The sequence below is a fragment of the Branchiostoma lanceolatum genome, chromosome 11 (assembly GCF_035083965.1).
Source record: "Branchiostoma lanceolatum isolate klBraLanc5 chromosome 11, klBraLanc5.hap2, whole genome shotgun sequence".
Lineage (NCBI taxonomy): Eukaryota > Metazoa > Chordata > Leptocardii > Amphioxiformes > Branchiostomatidae > Branchiostoma > Branchiostoma lanceolatum.
Window position 1 is genome coordinate 5,727,180 of NC_089732.1, and position 26,445 is coordinate 5,753,624.

At 39.6% G+C, this 26,445-nt stretch overlaps 2 protein-coding genes across 3 annotated transcripts; one reads left to right on the top strand and one right to left on the bottom strand.

The window, feature by feature from the left end:
• Positions 1-1,871: 1,871 nt before the first annotated feature.
• On the bottom strand, positions 1,872-26,375 carry LOC136444431 (peptidylprolyl isomerase domain and WD repeat-containing protein 1-like). 2 transcript variants are annotated; one of them, XM_066441979.1, is made up of 19 exons: positions 26,224-26,375; positions 25,964-26,066; positions 25,399-25,422; positions 25,107-25,207; positions 24,817-24,912; positions 24,486-24,573; positions 23,936-24,038; positions 23,379-23,522; positions 22,790-22,864; positions 22,545-22,625; positions 21,882-21,975; positions 21,470-21,523; positions 21,178-21,221; positions 20,507-20,700; positions 19,767-19,833; positions 8,001-8,083; positions 6,359-6,471; positions 3,265-3,416; positions 1,872-2,744 (listed from the first exon to the last, which is right to left on the bottom strand). In XM_066441979.1, the coding sequence occupies exons 1-19, from the start codon at positions 26,351-26,353 to the stop codon at positions 2,601-2,603; spliced, it is 1,890 nt and encodes a 629-aa protein (XP_066298076.1). In that variant the 5' UTR covers positions 26,354-26,375; the 3' UTR covers positions 1,872-2,600. The 2 variants fall into 2 exon arrangements, with proteins under 2 accessions (XP_066298076.1, XP_066298077.1); XM_066441980.1 differs by lacking the exons at positions 1,872-2,744; positions 3,265-3,416 and adding an exon at positions 5,696-5,748.
• Positions 9,964-19,944, top strand: LOC136444432 (microfibril-associated glycoprotein 4-like). Its single transcript, XM_066441981.1, has 6 exons — positions 9,964-10,815; positions 12,753-13,051; positions 13,756-13,800; positions 16,068-16,216; positions 17,104-17,365; positions 17,814-19,944. Exons 1-6 carry the CDS (start codon positions 10,646-10,648, stop codon positions 18,122-18,124), a joined length of 1,236 nt encoding a protein of 411 aa, XP_066298078.1. The 5' UTR covers positions 9,964-10,645; the 3' UTR covers positions 18,125-19,944.
• Positions 26,376-26,445: the final 70 nt, after the last annotated feature.

The following is a 26,445-nucleotide window of genomic DNA, read 5'->3' on the forward strand; positions in this document are numbered from 1 at the left end:
TACTGTACTGTACATAATGTTGAAAGTGTTGCGGTGGTTTTATTTTTGCTGTGACCTCTCCACGGGAATTATGTGTTTCTAATGTATTACTATAATTGTACTACAGAATTGTTTCAACCGCAAATCTAAAACACAGCAAAACTCTCCTTTTCCATTCTGGCACGAAATATCAACACCGCAAAAGTCTAGTAAGTGAATTTACAGTGTGTCATGGCGAGAGGTCAAAGTAAAAACTTTCACATTTACAGTAACTGAAACTTTTGTAGTGAAAAACCAGCTTCACAGGTTTCGGGTATATATTACAAAGCTGCTATAGCATACCTAACCACTGCATATATAACTCCTTGCATTGTACTATGATTACCACCAACATAGATGAACTTCAATAAAAGTCCTAGCACTGTATACATCTATTTCATGACAAGACAGTTCAACCAGGGACAATGTAATGTCCTAGGATGAACCCACATCAGGATCAGGACCTGTGCTGACATTAGCCAACCTGTCTCCTACTCTACTTATCTAAATCCCTAAGTATTACCACTAAACCCCAAACACAAGCAGTGTACAGAATTGTGTGAAGACACCAGCATTGTCCGGCCTAAACCTCAGCCTGTTAAAGGATTTACTGGACAATTTGGTCCCCTGGGTATTACAATTCTATTAGAAGTTATTCAGGAATATTTGATCGAGTAAGTAGCATGTCCCCGTGGTGCAAGCAGAAACTGGATCTGGATCAAATTCCGTGGATCCTGGCGCCCGAGTTTGATCCCAGGGTCGACTCCAGCTCGGACATGTTATAAGGGATTGCATTCGTCATTTCGGATGGTGACGTAAAGCCGGCAGCCCCGTGTTTGAGGTAGCCTCTGACATTAGCCTCAAACGTCAAACCTCTGCATGCAAAAGAACCCAACACACTTATCGAGAAGATAGCTTTTACCTAAAATGGAGTGAACTTCAGGACTAGTCTGTAATGTAATACATATGCTTTCTCCCATGGTGTAGAACCTGGCTCCATGGGTCCTGAAGGTACAAGCTGATCCCATGGAGTCTGTGGAAGACTAGTCTCCCAGCTCCTGGGCTAAGAAAAGTGATCTCGAACCAGTTTAGCTCAAATGAACTCAATGAACAGAAGAGCCAATCTTCCACAGGTCGTGACGGAGAAGACGAACGCTATATACAGTATTTACAGGTTCATTGTACCGGGGAAATTCCCCTAGCTCTTTTCGACAAGCACAATGAACAGCGGACCACGGCTTAACGTCCCTTCCTGAGGACTGCAACACTTTCTCGTAGCGCATGTCGGGTGAGCGACACAGCCGGGATCGAACCCGGGGCTTCTAGTTCCAGAGGCAGGATTGCTAGCCACTGGACTACGCACGCTAACTAAACTAAGCACGCTAACTGGAATGACTGGCTGTCAATCACTGGTAACTCCTGAGGCTGCCTGTCATTAGGGTAATTGGACATTACTGACATAAACAAAGGAGCTAATTTTGAATCAAATACCGTAAATCTTTTGATTTTTCGGGGATTGATTTCATGGTAGGAGGGGAAAGAAGGCGTTTGGAGGGTTTTAAGTTTGCATTTGAAATACCAGTAGTAAAACTCTCACCGCTGGTCTGGCGGTAACCTGGATATGAAGACCACCCTTCTACAGTGGCCGCTTTTGCTCGGTCCCTTAATTGGTCACCTTAGGCGCAATTGAAAACACCACACAGGGATTCCTGGTCTGTTTTTGTATGTCAACAAATGATTCATCATTTGTTTCTTCTATCATTGGTATAAACAGTGGCAATATAAATACTAGCATTAATACGAAGATGTTTATAGGTAAACACCTTTACAGGTAAAATGAACTTAGTCCAGAATATGAAAAAGAGTCTGATTTTTATTACTAAAACAGCTGTAATACCTAATAGTAGTATGTAAATACATGTTGCTCACTCCCTTCAAGTGATTTTAAGATTTTCAAAGCTCTATGTACATGTAGTTAGTGGTATCACTTTGGTGAGTGAAAAAATATCTTGGAATGGTAGAAATCTATACATTTGGACCATCTCCTTTCACTAAAGATCTGTTGAGTTAGACCCAGGGGAATCTAACTATATTTGCATCTCATTAAAGAACATAAGGTAAAGTAGTGGAAAATCTATATTCTATATTACCAGTAAGACTGAACAATCACTGACTGAAGTATATTCATGTGTAATGTCCTGACACACAATAACTGTTAAAGGCAACCAAAGCAAAATCAGGGCCCAAAAAATGAAAATAAAAAAATGATGAAATCTTTATGGTAGTGACATTTACTAACATTGTTTCGCACATTTGCGTAATAACTTCACACTTTGAGCATCTTAAAACAGCGCAAAAACGAGCCGTACAATGATCCCATTAGTTTCGCAAGCCTATAAAATCCCCCGTGATGATTTTCAGTAAGATCTCACATCACACAGACGTCATAATTTTGCGTCATGGATGTCGCTATACATTCTGATAGTTGTTTGAACTAATCATGCATGTATAGAAATGACTAAATAAATAGACTTTCAAAATCCAATTTTCGTGCCCTAATGTTGCTTGGGTTTCCTTTATGTCTATTTGAGGGTGATACTGATGATACTGATGTCCTCGTAAGGCTTGTCTGTTTTGGGATGTGTTTTGACTTGGCTGATTTTGTTGACGACCTCCATTCCTTTGACCACACGTCCAAACACTGTGTGCTTGTTATCCAACCAGGGCTGGAAGAAAATCCACAATCATCACAAACACAACCTTACAGGTAAAATATAGTATCTCGTATGTATACGCATGCACATACTGTATCGAACAAAAGTTGGAAATACAAACAAATGTAGATTAAGAAAACTTTCATCCAACTTAAAGTTTTTGTATGCCACTTTTTAATGTAACGCGTATATAGTATATACACACTCATGATCATGAGAACATATTCTCACTATTTTGGAACCAGTATGGCCCAAGGTTTGTACATTCCTTTGAACAATTACCTCAAAAGGACAAAATCTGTCGCAACTGTCATGAAAACTGTTGAAAAGTCTGTACCAAACTGTGGGAATTCAGAAATTTCAAATAAAATTTGAGGTCTTCAAAAAATGTCATGTCCAACCCAAGTTTGTAGTATCCTTGGTAGTAACTGTGTAACCTTACAGTCCAATGTTACACAGCTTGTACTCTACTGTACAAAAATGATGTGTTTACCAGTTATGTGAAACAAACAAACAAAAGTTGTGTACTCACAGTTGGCACGACGGTGATGAAGAACTGTGAGCCGTTAGTGTTGGGCCCTGCGTTAGCCATGCTGACGGTGTATGGCCGGTCGTGCTTCAGTTTGGGGTGGAACTCGTCCTCAAACTCCCCTCCCCAGATGGACTCCCCTCCCGTTCCAGTACCTGGTGTGTGTTTAAAAAAATAACTTTAACATAATTGCCATATCCTACGAAAGGCTTAGACTCTACCAGTTGTTTGAAGGGAGTTAAATTGGCAACCAATTTGACCCTATCTCTGTAGCCGACTCCCTTCAAACATTTGACTCTATTTGGCCAATTTCTACTATTTTCCCAGCGACCAGGGGAGACTGGTAGAGTCTATGAAAGGCTATGATTCATTAAGGGAAATAACCACATCCTACAAATGTACCATTAGATTCAGTAGCAACCTCTAGTGTTTTGTCTTTTTTTGGATTTAAATGGCACATGGTGAACAAGAGTTCTACGACCTCATACCTTCGCCAAATGATCTTAACCTTTATGACTGACGTATTGGGAGTGTTTCTCATCAATTATGAATCATACCAGTTGGTCGTCTTCACCCAAATAACATAAGTTGTCCAAAGTATGCCTATGAGCTAAACAAAGAAGGTTGTGCTAACGTTTATCATCAATTATGCAAATAAGCTCCTTATTAGCATAATTTGATTCAATGGTGTTCACATTCATATTACTTCCAAATGCCACAATTATGAAATTGCCGTCATTAACTAGTATGGAATTATAGTAGTTTAACATTAATTATACAAATTAGTCTACATTTGCATATTTTCTATCTATGAACGTTAACATTCCTTTCTTCCTCAGTTACAAATTCGCATATTTGAATAGTCATATCATGGAACACAGCGGGTTTTCAAATTGCCTCATTAATTATGCAAATTAGAATCTGATTTGCATCATTATCATCCAATCAAACAAAGCACCACGTAAGTTATAGAGTTATAGTATTTCTCATTAATTATGCAAAAGAGGTCTTCATTTGCATAGTTGATATTTATTAATATTTCTCTCTTCCTCGGTCATGTCACATGTTTGAGAGTCCTATCATGGAATTTGGAGGATGTATCAATTTTCATCATTAGTTATGCAAATTAGATACTGATTTGCATAATAAGTATTAAATCATGTAAATCATCACTCAAGCTATCCACTTAGCAAAAAGCATGACCATCCATCAAGCCCTTCTTGAGTTATTCCCTTTCACAGTCTGAAGCAAAACCTGCTCCTGCAGTCCCAGAAAATGCCGCTAGGGTGTCCAAACCGATACCTTTTACTCTCTTTCCAAAGAGCTATCTACCACTCAAAAGTCGGTTCCATAGCATATCCAAAACATGAGATATCAAAACAGGAATTTCCGCTGCAGTACTGTAACAAGCCGCTAGGGGGCCCAAAATCTAATAATTTTCAGGTCTCACCAAGACCGACCAACACACCAAATATCATGACAACCCATCCAGGCATTCTTGAGTTATGCTGGTCTTCTTATACATACAAACGCTACCCTATGCATAACCTTCTCGGCGAAGGTAACTACTTGCCTTGAGGAACAGTGCAATTTCACAAGATCAAGATCTAAAAGTCAGTGAGAAGCCAATTTGTGCCAGCCAACAGTCAAACACCCCTGGCCCAATGGGAATATCTTCTTACTACACCAGTAACACTTCCCCTACACCAGTAACACGTTCCAGCTGGTACCCAGCACAGCTACTCATACAATATAACACATTTTTACACTTTTCTCGTTAATTATGCAAAGTACTTCGCCCAAAATCTAATCATCTTGAGATTTCCCACATACACATCAACACACCAAATACGACAACAATCCATCCAGGCGTTCTAGACTTATTCTGTTCACTAACAGACACACAGACAAGCATCAAAACATAGACTTCTTGGCGAAGTCAATTACAACTTCTGCTTTCCTCTTCAGAACAAGAGCACCACCTTGTGGACAGATGCTGTACTGCACTATTACAAATTCACGTGTAAGCAACATATTCTTTAGCCTGAGTACCAGGTAAGCAAGCAAATTGTTTTTGAGCCAGCGATCACTAATGACTAAATGAATTGACTTTCAAAATCTGATTTTCGGGCCCTAATATTGCTTGGGTTTCCTTTAACATTAATTGCTGCGTACTATGAAAGGCTATGATTTATTAAGGGAAATAACCATATCCTACCATTAGATGCAGTAGCAACCTCTAGTGTTTTGTCTTTTTTCGGATTTAAATGGCACATGGAGAAATACAACTTCTGCATTCCTCTTCAGAACAAGAGCACCACCTTGTGGACAGATGCTGTACTGCACTATTACAAATTCACGTGTAAGCAACATATTCTTTAGCCTGAGTACCAGGTAAGCAAGCGAATTGTTTTTGAGCCAGCGATCACTACGTAGGCTGGTACTCAGGCTACATATTCTCAACATTCTCTCCTCCCGTTCCAGTACCTGTACATGTTGTGCGTTACAAAAAACAAACATTAATTGCTGCGTACTATGAAAGGCTATGATTCATTAAGGGAAATAACCATATCCTACCATTAGATGCAGTAGCAACCTCTAGTGTTTTGTCTTTTTTGACTTAAATGGCACATGGTAAATTCAACTTCCGCTTTCCTCTTCAGAACAACAGCACCACCTTGTGGACAGATACTGTACTGCACTCTTACAAATTCATGTGTAAGCAACATATTCTAAACAGTTCCAGTACTATTGCATCAAATATAGCCAGATCATCTTAGCTTCACCATTATAATTCCATTCCATTAGTGACATACCTTATGCCAGGTATCGTCATGTTTGTGTAATTTCACGACCACTGGTACTTTCTTTTCCCAATGACAAAATCTTCTGAATGTTTTGGATTTGCAGTTTTGATTGCTTTGGCTTTTTGTAAAACTTTTTGATAGTTTCTGTAGTCAGTATTTAATATAGTATAGACCAACAAAAGTTGCTGCTAGCAACCAGATATTAATCTATCTTCAAAAAATAGAGAGTCCCTAAGAATAAAATCAACAACAGTATCATAGGTCTGTAGGCAGTGTTTGTAACCTCTGACCTGTTGGGTCTCCAGTCTGAATCATGAAGCTCTTGATGACCCTGTGGAAGATGTGTCCGTTGTAGAAACCGTTTCTGGTGTGCACGCAGAAGTTCTCTATTGTCTTAGGACACCTGAAACAATCAACACAAACATCATGTTCACTGATACCAACACAGGGCTTGAAATACATTTTTCTGCATACCTGCACTGTTAACTATTGCAATTCCTTAACCATGCTTGTGTACCTTGTGTAACCATACATGTAGTCAAAAAGTAGGTGCACAGTTCCAATTTTGGGTGCACAAAGGTGCACATGCACCCAGTATTTCGAGCCCTGCATACTGTGGGCAGAATGCCAAACTCAGGAAGGACAATGATTATTGTGACCATTGCTCAACTCCCCTGCCTCCCACTCAATCTGCTCTGTGTGGAATGTTTCACCAAATGGAGGTGAGGAGGTCTGGGGGACTCCATTTTCAAACACGTCCTGGTTAATGATCTCTAACTTGGTGTAACACAAACCAGGTTGCTAAGGACAATATACATGGCTTAAATCAAACAACTGTCTATAGTTCAGAGGTTTCATATTTCAGGAAATAGAAGGGCATTGCAGTCAACTGAGGAGACAAGTTACCATGCAACAGTACTGTTATGTTTTCAAAATCTCATGGTCTGATCATAAATTGATGGGAAATGAACCAACACAAAGGTTTTCTTATTCAAAGAAGGACAGGAAATAGTAGGTCTGTAAGTGTCGTTGACTCTAACACTTCACTTCTCACCTGCTTGACATTGAACATGTGGAAACTTTCATACTCTTTCAAAAAGTGGGGAGGGACTGGGACCCATTGCACAGTGGGGCTTCATCTGGTAATTCATTTAAAGGCCACACTCTTCCAACCATTAGAGAAGTATGTTAAGGTGAGGAAATACAAGGAGTCATGTCCACAAATGGGGGCATTACGTCAGTAACGTGTCAGCTGAGTCAGGACGGATGTCGTCCCTGGACGTCCACGATTCTGGCGTGACGAGTTGGCATGTCCGCGACAGTACACACGACGCATTCTGAAGTGGTCCTGCTGCTGACATTGCAATATATCACCACGGTCCTGACAGAAGTGACAAATTTTTCAGCGCCCACACACCAAGTATAAAGGAGTTACTTGTAAAACAAAAGGAAAGAATGATGGTTGGTTGGGCATACATGTACTAATTACTTTTTTTGGAATTTTTGTGACCTAACATTAATCTTCAAGGAGATTTTGGGGTGGGCATAGGAAAGAATTCATCGTGGACTGCCAGAAAAAAAGCTGGCTGGTAGAAAAACTGATCTTCCACCCAAACAGCTGCTTGGAGATTTCATAGCCTATCATGGCACATGTGGGGATGTTTGTGTAGCTCAATTGGTAGCAGCCTCACAGTTAAGCTTCTGGTTCCAATACTCCTGCTGGTGACTGGGAGAACCCGGTTCAATCCTGGGTAGGGCATCAGGGTTGGAGCTGCACCCATCTTTAGAAAGGGACGTAAAACGGGGTCCCGTGTTGGAGGAGATGCCTCAAGCACGTTAAAGGGGAACTGTCAAAATATACTCTGCTACTGAAACAGCAAGACACTAGGCACTACAAGGGTCTGAACGAACGAACAAAGTACATGTACTTACTCCAGTGGGAACAGTTTGATGACAATGTCTCCCAGAACTGTGTGGAGGACAGCTGACTCTGCTACTCGCTGGGATGTGGACGACTGGAAGGAAAGAAAATACAATGTACATGTAAAGTGATGACTCTGACAATGACTTGTGTTGTGTGTTCTCTCTTGAGTGCTGTCTGGCTGAAACTTTAAAGATTGAGTTTATGTTTTTATCTACCAGAGTGTGCTGCATCATATACCTGCAATAAGTGCAAGTCAATGAAAATAAGCCTAATTAAAATTAGGCTACACATATCGTTCCATAATATCTGAAAAACTCTTTTAGTCAGACAAAAAGACAAGTTTTTCAAAAGATTTGCACTACTTAATAAACCTGTATTAAGTATAAGTTTTAAGTTGAACATGAGTTTGTAATCATTCCTTCTGTTGAGATAATTGGTTTAGTCAGCCTGTGCGCTACTTGAGTACATGTGTACTGTAAATTTTACTTTAGTGGTGGTTTTATTTCAAGGTAGGAGGGAAAGGAGTTTTTTTGCGGTGTTTTAAATTTGCGGTTGAAACAATTCTATAGTACACTGTAGTCATACAACTTACAAGGTATACAAATTAGCCGTGTAGCAAATTTGTGGCAGAGAAATCACAGCGAAGACCACAGAAATAAAACCACTGCAAAAGTTTCAAGAGTTACAGTAACTACAACTATGAGAAGGTTTTACAGTACACAGACTTAATCCAGATTGTATCCCTTTGTCCAGACATGAGTAAGTGCTAATTTCCACCAGACAAAGCAACAGATGACATCAGTCCTGAAACTTGGCACGCTCGGGACTGTGAAGACTCAGTTTGCGGTTACCAACAGACGACAGCTATTTGCCATGTCTGGTCCGTAACCACGACAACGGTTCAGAAGTCCGCACAATGACAGCAGACTTGGCAACCGTAGGTAAAAGACTGTCCAAGAAGCGTCGGCGTCTCTATTTGTGGTGAGCGATTCGTCATGACAGCTTGGAACATGTGCGGCGCATGGTGGTGTCAGAAGTTGGTAGCGAACAGTAAGGGGTATTGTCAAACTAGTTCTTTCGGATGCAATTGTCATTTCAAAGAAACTCTGTAGATAACTAAAATTGGGCTTCACTGAACTAGATCTTGCACAAAGGCCGCTTGTGCATAAGGCCATGTTGATTTGATTATATGGATGACATCCGCGCCTGTATCAATTTTCGCCTGTTTCTACAAAAAAATAAACTTTTTTGCCATAGTGTAAATTGTACAATGCAGCTGCAAAATGAGAAAATATATGTTGTAAATTGCAAAATAGATTATTCGGAAAACGGGTACTAATTTTGTAGAATAGCAAAGTCAACTCCAAAGTCAAAGAAGAAGATGTGAAAGAATCATTCTATGCTCTGTGTGTTAAGCTTTGTTCAACCTTCCTGACCAAGTAGATTTCATAATGAATGCAACTTTTTTTTTGGCCAAACTTTTTTCTGTTTGCACGCTCGCTTCATTTTAAGGTCACCGGATGATGTCATCCATATAATCAAATCAACATGACCTAACAAGATCAAACATGGAAATGTTACTGTTTCCGACAATGGAGCAGTGTGATATCGGAAGTATCCACTGTCATCAAAGAAAAGTCAGGAAGTTCCTTCTCCAAGATCAATGCTGTTCTCTAATGTCTGAGAATGGATCTTAGACCACAGAAAAGAGTGAAGAAAATTACAATTTTTTGTATTGATAAAGTGTGGACTTTGTTTAAATACAAAAGAAAGGGAATTCAAAGAGGAAATAGAATGATACAAAGAGGTACAAGTAGTTAGATTGGAGAGGGGGAGGGAGGGTGATGTGAAAAACATTCCTGCCTTAGTATCCCTCCCAAGACTTTTAAATTAGAATAGAATGTGACCTTATAAAACTACTATTTTATGGTCATTCTGTAGCATAACAAATTGTTTTGAAGACTGGCAAGTTCCCAATTGGATTGCACAACAGTTAACACATTATCGCCCATCGTACCAGAAGAATTTCACAGTATGGTAGTTTAAAGTTAGTAGGGCCACGAGGTGACCCCGTCCTAATTTAAACTGCCAAAAGGAGGTTCTGTCCATAGCCCAAAGTTTTGAGGGGCAGTAAAGTCACTGGAAGACAAACAGGGCCGCGCACACTCACGCATACTTGTCCATCCTCAGACAGATGTGGCACAAGTTTGGCTCTTGTTCAAACACTGCGTAGCTTCTGTCCTCCTTTGATATAATCTCTCATGATAAATGGGCAGAAACAGAAAAATTTATTCAACCTCTTATTTGTCAACGCTTCCTTCACAATACAAAACGAATCAGCTGGCGTTTGACGTCCTTGAATGAAGGTCATTGAGGGGATGTTGGGGGTTTGAGATTTGTTCTATGGATGGGGGACCTCCTCACCCTTGTGTTTACACTGCATGCATTTTCCCGGTGGGAGGACAGAGAAACCAACCCACATGTTAGGACCGGGCGGGGACTAGACCCGGCCACACACCAGCACTGTAGTACCAGACACCACGCACGCTTGTCATTCCACACTCGCACGCTCCGAGCCGCGGTAAGGCGTCCCCATCAGTAGCTCTGTACCACTTCTTCGTTCTCACGCGACACAAGACACAGTTCTTCCGCCATGAAGAGATTTGTGTCCCTCCTGGTGCTCCTGTTCGTCGTTGTCTCCTGCCTTGCCGAACCAATAAGGGAACGGAGGCAAAGCAAGCCACTGAAGGCCACCAAAAAGCCGGACGAGAAACCGCGGAAGGGAATCACCTTCAGCCCCGTCAACAACATCATTGTGGACAGGTAAACAATTGATCTTTACTAACAAACAGTTTAATGATGCTAGTTCCACTGTGAAAGTAGGAAAAGCTCATCAGACAAGTGTTGATAGTTGTTCTATGTGGTAAATATAACTTTGAAATGTTTTAGTTTGGTTGTAACACTAGGACAGCCAAGTATTGTCCCATGCTGTGCAGGTATTCAGGGCCAAGTACAGTAAGAGCAAGCAGGCTACACATATCGTTCTGTACATGTAGATGGATGAAAAAACGTTTGTATGGAAAAATTGGTACGGAGTTATGCTATAATCGTAGGACTTGGTATCATTTATCACTTCCTTTGGCACATGTGAACCATATGATGGATCCATCAACAGCCAAGGATTTATGATTGTTGGCATAATGAGTTCAGGTCTCGAGTTCAATGTTAATGCCAGGCATTCTTTCAATACACAACAACAGAAACTTGATCATAATGACATATATGATGGTCTGAAAAAAGGCAAAGAAGACTGGACTGTGATATTTAATGTCTTTGATACTTTGATATTTCAAAACACTCTTTTTCATGACCCCTTAGTGTGATCATGTTTGGGTTGAGTTAAGCTGAAAATGACTCAGTTAGAATTGAGATTGTTGTAGTTTAGTTTATGTTACATTTAGACTGATTTTTTTACAGCTATAAGCTGCAATGAAAGCACTTCTAGAAAAGACTATCTTTAGGATACCCTTTCACATGATTTGTTACAAAATAATCTACTTTTAAAGTTTAGCAAACATGGAAGATCAAAATAAAGTCTGACACGCGGTTGTCAAAATTCGGGAGATAGCTTTCTAAATTCGTCAACCAGTATTAGCTGTCCTGATATGACATAGTCAACACTAGTATGTCACCATGACATTTCAAGAAAAACATAATGAAAAAGTCTCCTTCAATAGTGCAATATGACATACAGTGAAAGGTTTTCGTCTCAAAATCAAAATTACTAAGCACACATGGCATTTGATTCAGTACAAAGTATTTAAGACAATCGCATGCAGTGTTGAGTATTAGCCGCAGACAAACAGTTAATACAGTCAGATTCCTTGGCAACAGCGCAAGACTAACATCAGGCATGATGCTGTGAAGAGTTCTGTCTCACGACGGGGTGCCAGTTGAACAGTAACTGATTAGACTGGGGCGGAGGTAGCAGGACTAGGGGGGAGGGGGGACTCCTGTGCCAACTCACCGGCAGACATGTTGGCCTCTCTCCAATAGTTGTGTCTGGCTAGTTCTGGCAAAACAATACGACACTTTCACAAAATGTCTCTCAGGGGGCCCGTAAAACATCTGAAAACTAACTTAAACTTCTTTCCTCTCGGTTTCAAGTTTAAACCATAAATTTTCATGAACAGTGAAACAAAAAGACCACTTAGGATTTTGGTAATGGTATTTTCTGAAAGTTCAACTGAAAAAAAAATTAAAAAGTTTCTGCCCTTGTAGCTATTACAGTACTGCAGTTACCTGCTAGGTTACAATTAGGTTACATTTAGACATACAAATGCGTTCCACTGAATATTCTTCTGAATGTTTTTGTATTAGTAATGTTACTATCTAATAAAAAGAAAAAGGTGAGTAACAGTATCTCAAAATCACTGACTCATCAATTTTACACTTCTTAGAACGGTACAAATTTAAAGAGCAGAGTCAACAGTCTGATTCCAACTGACCATCACAACTAAGCAATTCAACCAATGATAGCATGGCAATTAGTGGTTTGACCAATTACAGAGTGGCTGCATGTCTGTCAAATATTTGCAATTTTTTCTGAATTTTTACATTTTGGTAGAGATGGGAGGCCGTGGCATCAGTTTATGATACAATGATTTTGACAAATAGATGTTACAAATATCAACATACAAAGTATCATTTTCCTTTTTCCATCCTTTTCCTTTTTCCATCCTTTTCCTTTTTCCCCGCAGGGAAAGCCTGTGTGGAAAGACCAATGGTGAACTAGAATCTCTGGTCACAAAACTGACAGAGAAGGTCGACGGACTGACACAGCGCATGCAGAACCTGGAGCGTTCCATGGTCTTCCAGTCCGAGTCAAACGTTCCCCAGTACAACCCCGACGGCGAGCGCTTTTTCCCCGAGACCAGACAAGCCGTACCGTTTCTCCCCGGTAGAAACGTGGTGGAGGAGAGGGAGGGTCGTCGCCGCGTGAACTTTACGGCTGTTCCTCGCCACAACATTAACAAGGGCATTACAGGCACAAGTGCAGGTACAGTACATGTAAAACCAGAGTAAGCTGCTAGGGGGCCCAAACCTACAAAACTTCTACCTTACATCACAAGCTACATGTATCTACCACCATAAAATCAAGACCATAGCACGTCCAGGACAAAAAACACACAAAAATGGAGGTTCTGCTGCAGTACCAAGGTTACATACCAGGGTCCCAAAATCGCCCTTGACCTTTGTCTTCTCAACACCTACGCACATACAAATCCATTAAGAGATTCTTGAGTTATGCTGACTACAAAATCCAGAAACACACACAGACACGGCAAAAACTATACCTCCATTTTCCATGTCGGTAATGAACTTTTGCAACTTTGTAGCTTCAGCTATCACAAAGTGACTCAAAACCAATCTCCAAGCAGATGTTGGGGAGGCTAAATCTTGCATTGTCCTGCATGTAGCTGCCCTTTTCTGTAAGGCAGTTAGAATAGGGAAGCTGGGAAAACGTAACAATTTTTCTGCCAAACATCTTCTTGGAGATTAACCCAAAACAATACAATGTCACACATTCATACCTTCATACAATAGCAGATCTTTTGCCACTAATTTAATATCTCCCATCTTACAGATTAGTAAGTATGAGATCCAACATTGCATACTCTGCTTCAATTTGTGACAATTGCATTAATATCAGAAGACTGTAAACTATAATTTGTTCATAATTTGTACTTTCTGTCTCTTCAGATGATAAATTTCTAGAGGGACCTTCAAAGAGAGGACTTCTTAAAGGTAAGACGGTTAAAGGCTCTTCATATTATGAATATGAAATAATCATACAAAATATAACAATCATACAAAATATAACAATTTCAAGGCTTACATATTGATGGGTGTTATGATAATATTTTTTTTCCTATTCAAATCTGAGTCTTGAAGTACATGTAAGCATTCAGAGCGACCTTTTCTGCAAAAACCAGACAACCAAAAAACTGAAGGTAATATCCAGCAAAAAAGAATTTCAAGAGAATTGAACCGTGGCACTACGACAATAAGTCTTCAACTTTCTGTCATGCATATTTCTGACCAGGTTTTTCCTATACTCTGTTCGTTTAATCAAGGAGATTAAATAGAGATTCAACTCCTTGGTTTAATCGATTTAACTGTAGGCCAGGAAGTGACAAGTAGGGCAAACCACAAGCCGAACAGTGTGTTACAGTTACAGTAACATTTCCTGACCACAGACAGAGCCGCTTGTGTTTGAAGGAAACTTTTGTTTATATAGAGAGACTTTGGGTCAGTAAAGTGCCCACTGGGTGTTTGTTATCCCTGACATGGCCATTGCATCCCCCTTCTGGACCTTTTTTCTTGATCTCTTTGATCTTGCAAAGGGCAAAACCAAGAAGGCCATCTGCGTGTGGGGAGGGGGGTAGTCTTCAAATGTTGACGCATTATTTGATGCCACAAGTACTCGTGTGAAGTAATTTTTGTATTGTTTTATTGTCAAATTAGTATCTTGCATAAAAAATATAGTGCCTTCATAAGTTCATACTCTAAGGGAATTTGTTTTTACTTTGCAAATATGACCCCTCTTGGACCTTTCTGAAAAGGTCATCATACTTTAGGGCTCAGAGGCTTGTAGTTGCTTGTTTGTAGAGAAATGTGATCTTAAACATTTTCAACACTTGGATGTTTTCTTAGATGTGGGAGAGACAAACTCTTCTGCTACTGTTTAGTCGCTTACATAGTAACGAGGATTAGCATCTAACCTTACACACCCATGGTTGGCATATCGTGCCTAATTTGCATTGGTATGAAAGGAAATAAAGTTTAGGTCACAACAGAGACTGAAACAGTGTTGGGCTGAAATAACAATGCCACAATCATAGCATAGCCTTAGACTTGGTCTAGTTAAGAGTAAATGATACATATGGGATTTAAATCCTTGTCCTCTATGTAGTTGGTTATTTGTAAGGACATTTGATCTTAAACATTTTCAACACTTGGATGTTTTCTTAGATGTGGGAGAGACAAACTCTTCTGCTACTGTTTAGTCTCTACAATGTAGGCTGCCCATTTATCCTTAGGCAGCAAGGGGTGCAATGGCGGAGTGTTTGCCTTGCATACAGTAGGTCGTGAGTTTGATCCCCGGCCGGGTCATACCCGAAAAATGGTACATATTAAACTGCTTTCTCTGCTAGCACTCCGCATTTGGACTAGCCCCCTGCTGTAGTGATTGCACAAAGTCGTGTGGCCCAAGGGCTTTTGAAACGGAGATGGGCGCCTTCTATGCACCATCAGTGTGGGAAGGAACTTTGACTTGACCCATGGGTTGTATGATACACCAAATTTGCAGAGTTACAAAAAGAGTGGTAAAGGTTGGCCAAGGCCAAACACCAGTCCGACTTCTATGCCTCAAACACAATCAAGGACAAGGTCGTAACAAAGACTCATTGGAGGGACAACATACATGTACATGTAAGAAATGCCACTAGGATGATCATAGCATAGCATGGCCTAGCCTTGGCCTTTCTAAAATGTAAATCGTGGGGCTTAAATCCTTGTCCTGTCAACGCGTTTGCACTACTGGAAAAGATCAGACAGCTCACCACAGAAGGTCAGACTATCCCGCATTGACTGTTTCTAAACAAATGAAGTTAAAGCCCCATAATGTCATGAGTTTCAGAGAGATTTGCAGAGTCTTTTAGCTAAGCTTGACCTAATGTTAATTCAAAGTGTATGTTTTAACTCTGGACTTTCAGCGAATTCAAAAGTGCTTAAGACTTTGAGCCTGCTGCGACCTTTCAAAACAAAAGGGGAAACATACAGCCTAACAAACCCAAAGCATCCAAAGTCTTTGGCATCAAAGCCCGTAGTTAAGCCACAAAATCCTAGAATAGAACACGTTCAGATAACTACGAGCTGAACTTTAAGCCTGGCGCCATGATTTTTTATTTCCTGCTGGCCCCATCACTTTGAAGTGTTCTTGGCATGTATATCTGAGGGACAAGATATATTGTTAAATACCAAACTTGTGTTTGTCTCCCTACTGTTGTCAGCTCTTAAACCTAAGGACTGTGGCGAGATTTTGGCCTGCAGCCCAGGGAACCCTGGGACGCCCAGCGGGATCTACCGCATCACCCCTGACGACCAGGATGACGGGTTTGACGTCTACTGCGATATGGAGACAGACGGCGGCGGATGGACGGTATGTTTCTAATCTTGCTTGTCATAAAACCACCTGCTGACATTAATCTACTCCTAGCAGATTATGAGAGAACTGCGAGTTGAAAAGAATGTACTTCACAATCACGGGTAGAAAGGTCAACCACTTCTTGGTTTAAAATTCAATGTGCAAAACAGCAAGAAATCAAAAAGGTGTACGCTACAAAATGACGCTACTGTATCTTTAGGGTATATTCTCTTAACTACTCAAAATATTATGAGAGAACTGTGAGTTTTATGTGCTTCACAGTCAAGGGTAGAAATGCTTTCAAGTTCAATGTTAAAAAATAGCTAGAAGAGGAGTACAGCTGGACAAAATGATGCTCATATCTTTAGGGTATATCCCCCTAACCAGTCCTGACAGATTATGAAAAAACTACAAGTTAAAAATGTGCTTCAAAGTCAAAATGGTAGAGATGTCAGTCACCAGCTTCAAAATTCAATGTGCAAAAATAGCCAGAAAAGGAGTACAGCTGTACAAAATGACACTTTATCTTTAGGGTACATCATGTCATAAAACAACACAGATTATGAAAGAGCTACAAGTTGAAAAATATAATGTGCTTCACATTTGACATGGCAGAAATGTCAGTCCCCAGTTTCAAATTTAAATGTGCAAAATAGCAAGAAACAAAGTAAAGCTGTACAAAGTGACAATGTACCTTTAGGGTATATGATGTCATAAAACAACACAGATTATGAGAGAGCTACAAGCTGAAAATGTACTTCACATTTGAAATGGTAGGAATGTCAGGCACTGGTTTCAAATTTCAATGTGCAAAACAGCAAGAAAAGGAGTACAGCTGTACAAAATGACGCTGTCACTGTATCTTCAGGGTATATTATGCTTTGTTGTCTGTTCTTCTCAAGGTTTTCCAGAGGAGACTGGATGGCTCTGAGGATTTCGAGCGGAAGTGGGACGACTACAAGAATGGGTTTGGCAACATGACAGGGGAGTTCTGGCTGGGTCTGGAGAAGCTGTATCGCCTTACGCTGCCCATCTGGTACCAGATGCGCGTGGACCTGCAGGACGCCATGGCCGAGAAGGTCTACACCATGTACACTGCCATGTCCGTGTCCCACAGCCGCACAGGCTACGCGCTGTCCATCGGAGACTGGTCGGGAAGGGGAGGTGGGTGTCGTAATACTATACAAAATGCATTTACTTGGTAGTTTTTGTGTAACCTGCTCTGAATCTGTAATTTTTACAAGACATACCTAGTGTTGTATTCACAAATCCTTATGATATCATCAAGACTATACTCTGTCTGGTTTTTTAATGACTTCATTTCCTCCATGTTGGAGTACTGTTACACAAGCCAACAATGCTCCTGCTGCACTCCAACATGGCTACCGGGCTGATTTAATCCTGTGGTAGGAGGGGAAATGGGGGTTTCACAGTGCTATAAGTTCTTGGTTGAAACAATTGCATTGTACAGTTACTTAGTAGTACAAAAATGTAATACAATAGAAAATGTAATCTGGTGGAGAGGTCAACGACAAAACTGTATAAATAAAGCTACTGCAAACATTCCAAGATTTACAGTGCTTTCAGCGATCACACTTGTATGACCTCGCAGGTGATGGCATGGGGAGAAGCCGCAGTATGAAGTTCACGACCACCGACCGCGACAACGACAAACTCAAGGACAAGAACTGCGCCGACCTGGCCAAGGGCGGCTTCTGGTACAACGACTGTGGCGACTCCAACCCCAACGGCGTCTACTACCTGGGCGAGTACGAATCGGACTTCGACGACGGAATCTACTGGAACGGCTGGCACGGCCCGACCTACTCCCTAAAGTCCATCGAGATGAAGCTTCGAGCGCGTAGCTTCGGGCTCGACGGCTACACCTGTTACGAGAGCTGGGATTCCGACTTAAAAAAGTAAAAAGGTCCTTGCGTAAGGTTGATTAATAAGCCTGCAAATGTAAAGCAAGATGCATTGTGGGTAATATGTCAAAGGTGAAGGCCCCTAACAGTTCTTGTCTAGACCATACAATTTGTCCAGACGTGTTTTGTTTATGTCTCAGGGCCCTTCGACTTTGAAACATTGCCCACAATGCATCAATCTGTGACCCGGTTTATGAAGATCAAAGTTTACAGAAGTAGGAATGAGTATGTTTTGTCCATTATATTCAATGGACAATGTTCGGTTTCTTGTGGTGGGATGTTATGTATGTGACACAAGTGTAAAGATGGGATAACAGCAAAGGGATTATCAATAAGATAGAATAGTACATTTTTGTGTTTTCAAAGCGACAGTTCGATCAATTTACTAATATGTGATATTGTGAGAAAGAAAAATTGGACAGTGTCATAACTAACACAGGAATGGGTTGTACAGAGAAATTAAAGGTGAAGAAACACTGACCATCTAGTTTTTGGACTACGGAAATAGAAACAGAAACATATATCATTATGTATGAACAATTACCTATATCCATTTCTATGTTTTACACTAGGAATGCATCTACATAAGGCCACACCAATTTAATTTCTTGGTTAACAGATTTTTATTTTCCAAAAAAAAAAGATTTTAGAAAAAAAAATCATGGGCCAGCCTTCTGTTGTCATGATTTTTTTTTCTAAAATTTTTTTTTCTTGGAAATAAAAATCGGTTAACCAAGAAATTAAATTGATGTGGCCTAAAGGACTATTGTGTGCTATATTTTAATGCTCAAATGTTAACAATTGTTACAGTTAATCTTTAAGCAATATTTTTGCAGACACTTAAAAACTACATGTACATGTGTGTTACTTTATAAAGCCTTTATGACAACAGAAAAATCATAACTAATTTTTGATTATACTCAATCAAATGTACGTATAACTTGTATTCATAATCATCTCATAAGAAACAATGCAACTTAGAGGTCCTCCTTATACAAGGATCTCTGTTTTTATGTTTTTAAATATTATATTCTCCTACAGTGTGATTATCATTTATCTACAGGTAGAATTTTAGAAATATATAATATCATTTGAAAATAATCAAAAGTACTTTAATTTATACTTCATGCATTTGAAATTCATAATCTGGTTACAGATTTCTTTTTTTTTTCTACAAATTAATCCTGTGCCTTTCATAACTATTTCCTTGTTATTTCAAAATATATCAATATCCATGACATATAAAGTTTGAAAAAAACATTGTTTCAAAATACTTGACAATACAAATTATATCAAATGCCTAGAGATATTCTCAATTGGAAATTATGTTTCCTCAACGTTTTTAAAATGTTGAGCAAACATTTTCCAAAATATTTCTACTTCATCTAATGAAAAAGATTTCAAAGACTTTCTAGCAATGACAAATTCTCTAAATAATAAAGATGGATTGCCTTGTACTAAGTTGTAGTATGATCAGTTAGCACCCATTTTATGGATTGTGAACCCATATAATGTTTGCAATACACTAACAGTCATGGGTACATTATATGAAAGAAAATATTAAGAACACAATATATCTTAATATTCAAGTCGTAGATGACTTACCTAACTTTATCTATAACCATAAACATTAGTCTTACCTGAGTGGCGGCCATAATCTCATCCTTGGAGGGTTTCTCGTTAAAGATGTCACGCTCTGAGTCGTCACTGTAAGGAACAATGCAACGTGTGACCTAAAATCTGTATAACTTATACATCTTATACTTGTACATGTAAATCATTTCACAAACAAATAAAAAACTTCACTGTTGTCTCAAAGGTTTTGTATCCATTCCTTCCTCTGGGACCAGTTTGTGACTTATTCAATGCAAAGAAACTTTCCAGTCCAGTCTACCAGTACCCATCCAAACCTTACTAATATCATAGCAGGCTCTGAAATTTCATTTTTGGGAATAAGTGCATGGGTGCACCTAGCCTTAAAATCTAGAAGGTCAGCAAAACGAGAAGAAAGAAGAAAGAGTGCTCTTGTCCAGAGTTGTAGGTGGAATCTGGAAATCAGTGTGAGGCACTCAATGTCGGCATACACAGCTTCGAGCTTTCAAAAATTTCCATAAATCCAAATGCTATTTTCAACAAGTGATACATATGTACAACAATGATTTTATCAGTAAAAATTAGGTTCAAAGCTCCAATTTTCTGCATCTGTATCTATATAGCCGGTATAACCGCCATTTGGCGTAACACACCAGCTTCGCAGGCACACGGCGCAGCAGCAGCTGGTTATTTTACGCTGAACGCCGAATTTTGGGTGTACAAATTTAAAGTGCATTATGCACCCAGTATTTTGAGCCCTGTGTAGCAATGCCTACAGTAATGTTACCTGGTTCTTCCCTCTCTCTTGGAGAAAAGGTAGAATCTGTTCTTCTTGTAGGCGGTACAGAACAGGATGGGGTCCAGGTCAGTGTTCTGTAGCGAGGGGTTGTCTGACGCCCGTAGTTCCACCGTGACGTGAGCTTTGGGCTTCTTGGCAGACCCCTGGAATATGGCCAGCTGCATGAACCTGACGTTCTCTGGCTGTACGAGGAAAAGGGCTGGTGTTACAACATGTGGGGTCATGTGGCGTAACGGCAACGTGTTTGGCCCAGAACCCAGAGGTCCCGGGTTCAAACCCAGTCACTTTCCCCACTTTACTCAGGTGGAAATGAGTACCTAGCTTCAGTTAGGGCCGTCCATTGGATAGGACGTTAAATGGAGGTCCCGTTTTGAGGAGAGCCACATCTTGAGCATGTGAAAGTTTTCGTGGTGTTTTGAATTAACGGTTGAAACCACTATGTAGTACAGTAGTCATACAAGGGAGACATATTCGCGGTGTCATGAAGTTGATGTGGAGAGATCAATGGAAAAGTTTCAAGATTTACAGCATATGTCCTTTATCTTATGTGTTTATAGAGCAGTGTTTTATGTCAGTTACATGAACTTCACACATTGCCTTAAAGTTAAAGACGATCATCATTGTCATTTTTTCAAACAGCAAAGATGAAGAAGATTTACCTTGCCAATGACTCTGACGCACTTATTGGTGTGAAGGTTGATAACTGAAGGGAAACAACAGGAAGAAATGTCAATCACTGATTAATTTGGTTGAAAATATTAAAGGTTATTGACAAAGGGCAACACAACTCCTGGAAGGCAATCTATCTTAAATAGGAAAAAGGTATACAAGATAACAGTTACTCAAGCAACTAGACCAGACGTTTCAAAAAGCTGTCATTTATCTCGTGTATCTTACTACCTGGATGAACAATTGATGAAGGAAATAGGTAACAACTTGAGTAATTCTCACCTTTGATACCCAGCATGGTGGAGTACAGTATGAAATTACCACTTTCATCAAAAACTGTGAAAAAAAAAGATGTTTACTTTTAATTACATACTAGGCCAATAAAAGATGCACACAAATTTACATTAATTTCAAAACCTGACAGGAAAGCAATGAATTTCTCTTAGAATTCAACAATACCATCATAACACAACAAAATGATGTACAGCACTAGCACATGTATATCTATCGCTATCAGTAAAAACTGCAATATAAAACGGAAAATAAAAACTATATGTATAATCTGAAATCACATATCAAACTTGGCAAATTCTTAATGGCGCCTTTCCATAATAACTTACGCTAAATTTCTAACAAAGACAAGGAAAGGAAACTGCAACTTCTTTGACGAAACTTCAGTAACTATCATACATACCAATGTTGGCCAGGTTTTGTGCAGCAGACTTCTCAATGTCCCTCTCTACGGCCATACGTCTACCAAACTCCATATTAGGAAGCTGCTGCCTCATCTAAATAAATAAATGAATGAACAAGAAAGACAACAATGTTCAATAAAGGGTATACAGTGTACTTGGAATTTGTTTTGGTCAACTGGTAAAACTGCACTTAGTTTGCACAACACATCGACCTAAGAGGCAGTGATAAGCAGTAGCCAGATGTACATTGTATATTACATCAAACAACTTGTCATACCTAATAAACCATTCATATCAAAATCTTGCTGCTGCTTGACACAGGATCAAGAAATCATAGATTTGATTCCTGGCGCTCCTGGCTAGACATCGTGTCCTTGGGAAAGGCACTTTGCGCTATGCTCCTCACTCCACCCAGGTATAAATGGGTACCTGACTTTGGTTGGGGAGGTAAATGGTGTTGGAAGGAGAGAAATAGACTTCCAGTACCTTGCCCTGGACACAGTGGATTAATACCCCACTGCCCTTATGACCTCAATATGACCTTCATCTTTTTTTACGTGTACTTGATAACAATTAGTTCACTCAGAGTCAGGCGCATTCTAAAAAAAACTGACAAGTTAACATCAACACCACATGGATAGTCACTAATTAATGTTTCTTACCTGCTGCATCTCTGTGAAAACTTGTAAGGATTCATCGAAGACCCTGATCAACTTCCCAGTCAGGAACTTGAAGACTCGCACCTGTATAAGGAATCCAACATCTTTAAGTAAGACATCACCAACACAATATAGCCAAAGTTTTCAGCTTTGAATCTAAAAATAAAACAAAAGACTTTATCATTAGAATCAGCAGCCAAAATCTTGCATGTTTAGAATAGCAATAAAAGAACAAGTAGATTGATTACCTTTCTGTCTCGGGCAATGGTGGCAAACCTCTTGCCATCCGGTGAGAAAGACAGAGCAATGGGAAGTGTCTTGCACTGTAAAAAAACATAAAATAGCACACAGGTACTTTAGCCTTTCTATGGTATTGATTCAAATTAAAATGTAGTAATGTAAGTACAATGTAAGACATAGTTACATGCCATTCACTGACTGTGAAACAGCTGACTTTAGTATAAGAAATTTACAAGACACTGCACCAACAAAATGCATGTTAGATAATCAGGTAAGACAGTATAGAAAATCAAATTAATGTAATTTTGTTCCAACTTGACATTGGTAGGACTCCTAGGTTCATCTTTTGTGCAGTTTATGTTTCATATTTTCATAATTGTATGTACACTAATTAGAGTTAAGTTGTATTCACTATATCAAATGATACATAATTTAGCACTATCAGTATCATTTTACATTGTAAACACAACTCAACTCTAATTAGTGTACACATAAAATTAGATACTTCAGAACAGATGATCTGACTAAAAGTGAAAATATCACTGACACAGAGAAATGTTTGTATCATTTACTAGAATGCTAAAGAAGAGAACAAACCTTAGCAAACTCATATAGACTTGTGTCAGTCTTGAACTCAAAGCCGACATTTTTGGGGAACTTGTATTCCCCGGCAGGCCCTGACCAGTAGTCCACCATACCTGTCTCATCAGCTGATACAACGACGTCGTACACAGGGTTGTACTGGAAAACAGAATCAACATGTCCCTCTTTTTATATAAACATAAACAATGTCATACACTGTGGTATACTGAATATATACTGTACGTCCAAAGCGGTGGAAAACGAAACATATTTTATTTTCAATTCAACCCAGAAATTCTAGAAAAAGTGGGATTTTTCGTCTTCCACTGCCCCCAAAAAAGAAGTTGAACCCAGCTTGTCTAGATATAGCCAACAGTCGTATTCAGTATTAGCAGTCTATTGTTACAATAAAGTCAGTCACAGTTCACTGTCACATGTATGTTTTTCCCTGTTTCTACAATGTATTTGCAATCAGCCCATGGACATGAACTTGCAATAAAACTTTCTACAAATACTTCTAAAAGTGTCCAGTTCAAAATATCACAGCTAAAATACACCACTGGTGGAGTCACCTTCATGAATAACACACGGGCAGAGTGCATCTTGGGAAGAGTGTGGAGGCGTGTGGCTGCCCTCCCGTCGTAGATGTGGATGACTCCTGACTTCTTCTCAGTACTGAAGAAAATAAACAAAGGAAATCAGCACAACTAGAGACTATCTTTTCAAGCATAAGTGACACAATACTAATTGTTGGTTAACAGAAGAGCTACAAGAAAAGTATTCACTTGTATTCATAAGTGCGCAGTGTAAAAGATGTCGGTTAGCTTGAGGAATGAATCCACTTTACTTTTTACCATTTGCTAATATAAGTTAACTTTGGGTGGGTTATTCTATTCAAATACTGGAAAGGGATAGTTGACTAGTTGTTATTGATAAGCTAGATAAAGCAGACAACTGTTTTGAAAATATCTAAAAAAAGTATGATTTTGAAAGAGGCAGATTAAAACTAAAGATTTCTAACCTTCCCAACCCCTCCAATCTAAAGGACTAGCCCATGATTTCTATAATTGTACTCCTAATATTGTACAACATTATTATTATAGTCATTTTACAATGCCTCACCATGCCACAGCACAGATGGGATCCCCTGACTTGAAGATCCATTCTGCTACACCAGGATGATATCCTAGCTTCATCATGTTGATCATGTCTATAAGGACACATGTAAAAACACATCATGAAACTCACACAAGAAGAGACAACTTTTTTGACAAGGACAACATGTGTATAGTACTTGAATATAACACTGTAAAATCTGGTCATTCCATCCATATCTAGATATGGAAGGATCTTTGCTGTATGCAAAGTTACATTAATGCCTATCAGTTCATTGAGACAGAAATAGATAATAAAGTTTGATAGAGAAGCTAGCTCAATGACAGTCCATACCCACCAAAGTTGATGACATCAAACACCTTCATAGCCTGGTCATCAGACACCGTGCAGGCCATGGTACCATCAGTACTCACAGCAAGGCACTCCACATTTCCTGCAAACAAAAAGGTCCAAAATCGTGTTTTGTACAGACATTCTAGGTAGCAGGGTGTCAATGCGTCATAGGGAAGCCCTACACTAAGAAAAGACACTTAATGCCCTACTTTTAGAGGGGATGCCCAGAGAACACACTGTTTTCCTGATAAATCATTGAGAGGAATGAAAACAAAGAGAATTTTAAGGTCTCACCCAAGTGAACTCTGAAGTGTTTGACAAACTCAATGCCCTCGTCTGCTTTCTTCCAGAACTTCAGATGACCGTCACAACTTGCTGTCAGAATGAAGTCTGTCCTGAAAAAGAGATGTTATCAGGGATATAATATTAGATATAAAAAGATCTAAAAATTGATTCAGAATTAGAAATGATGTATAAATGCATTTTTAAAGTACTGTGCCTGATCCTATGTCAAATTGGTGTGGCATGCAATTCAATATCATTGAATATGCTACTTTCATAACTGTTGTTTTAACCATTCACGTACCTGTCAGAACTGCCCACAATACCCCTGTAGAGAGCAAACAAATGAGGTTGTAAGGTTGGGAATGGGCTGTCTCCAGTAAAAAACAAAAAACATCCAGAAAGCAGCAGTCTTCTACAAGTCATATACATTTTCTTTCATATAATATACATAGTATACATATTCAGCAGTCTGAATCTGATTGTTCTTTGGAGGGGACATTAAGCCTCCAGTCCCATTTATGTGGGAACCTCAGACATCTGCACATTTAAGAGCCCAACACCCTAGTCAAGAAGAGTACGGGTGACCTGGTGTGTTTGACCATATTCTGAGACATTACTGGCTCATGTCTTCTTTCTCCTTACATGATGACAAAAATTACCTACTTGCAAATTTTACTGTTCAAAACCCTGCAGCTGCGTTGATACCAAATGTTAAATCATTTCTTCCACTAGTCAAGGTAAACACAACCCACGAACAAAAAAAAAGTGCAAACAGATCATATTGATGGACGTTATCATCACAAAATGTCATCAAAAATCATGGCATTGTTTCGTCAAGTTTCTTAAAATGTACAAGTACAACTCACTTGGAGACAGCGACGTACGTGATGACATCTCTGTGCATGTAGCTTCTCTCGTACGACTCGGCGTTCGGCAAGTTGTCAAGGAAGATCTGCTCAAACTCTAACACTGTAGAATCAGAACAGACGTGTGAAATATACAAGCAACTGTGCCCAAACTCACAACGGCTCCATACAACACAAAGCAATTTGGGGGAGGGGGGCATCAAAAGTTTTCCACGACAGCACAATTTCAGACGTTTCTATAAGAAATATCGCTGCTGTACCTTTTCTTTTCTTGGGCTTGGCAGCCTCCGCTGGCATCGGACCGACCCATGCGTCTTCTTCTTCCTCCTTAGAGCCGCTTTCCGCCGTTTCGTCATGAGGACGTTTTTTCTGCTCACCTTCCGACGCCATGATGCTTTGGACTATACCACAAGTGGAGGGTTGCAACGTGGTAATATGTTTACTTCTTTCATTATTATTCAGTATCAAGATCTTTGAGAATA

What these genes read in the sequence shown, in the direction of transcription:
- LOC136444432 (XM_066441981.1), top strand. Translation starts at nt 10,646, where the DNA reads ATGAAGAGATTTGTGTCCCTCCTGGTGCTCCTGTTCGTCGTTGTCTCC. An exon ending in AAAGAGAGGACTTCTTAAAG is followed by an intron (nt 13,801 to 16,067) that starts GTAAGACGGTTA and finishes TACTGTTGTCAG; the next exon opens with CTCTTAAACCTAAGGACTGT. An exon ending in AGACTGGTCGGGAAGGGGAG is followed by an intron (nt 17,366 to 17,813) that starts GTGGGTGTCGTA and finishes ATGACCTCGCAG; the next exon opens with GTGATGGCATGGGGAGAAGC.
- LOC136444431 (XM_066441979.1), bottom strand. Translation starts at nt 26,353, where the DNA reads ATGGCGTCGGAAGGTGAGCAGAAAAAACGTCCTCATGACGAAACGGCG. An exon ending in CCCGTGTGTTATTCATGAAG is followed by an intron (nt 23,523 to 23,935) that starts GTGACTCCACCA and finishes TCTGTTTTCCAG; the next exon opens with TACAACCCTGTGTACGACGT. An exon ending in AGATTATGGCCGCCACTCAG is followed by an intron (nt 8,084 to 19,766) that starts GTAAGACTAATG and finishes CTTTCCTTCCAG; the next exon opens with TCGTCCACATCCCAGCGAGT.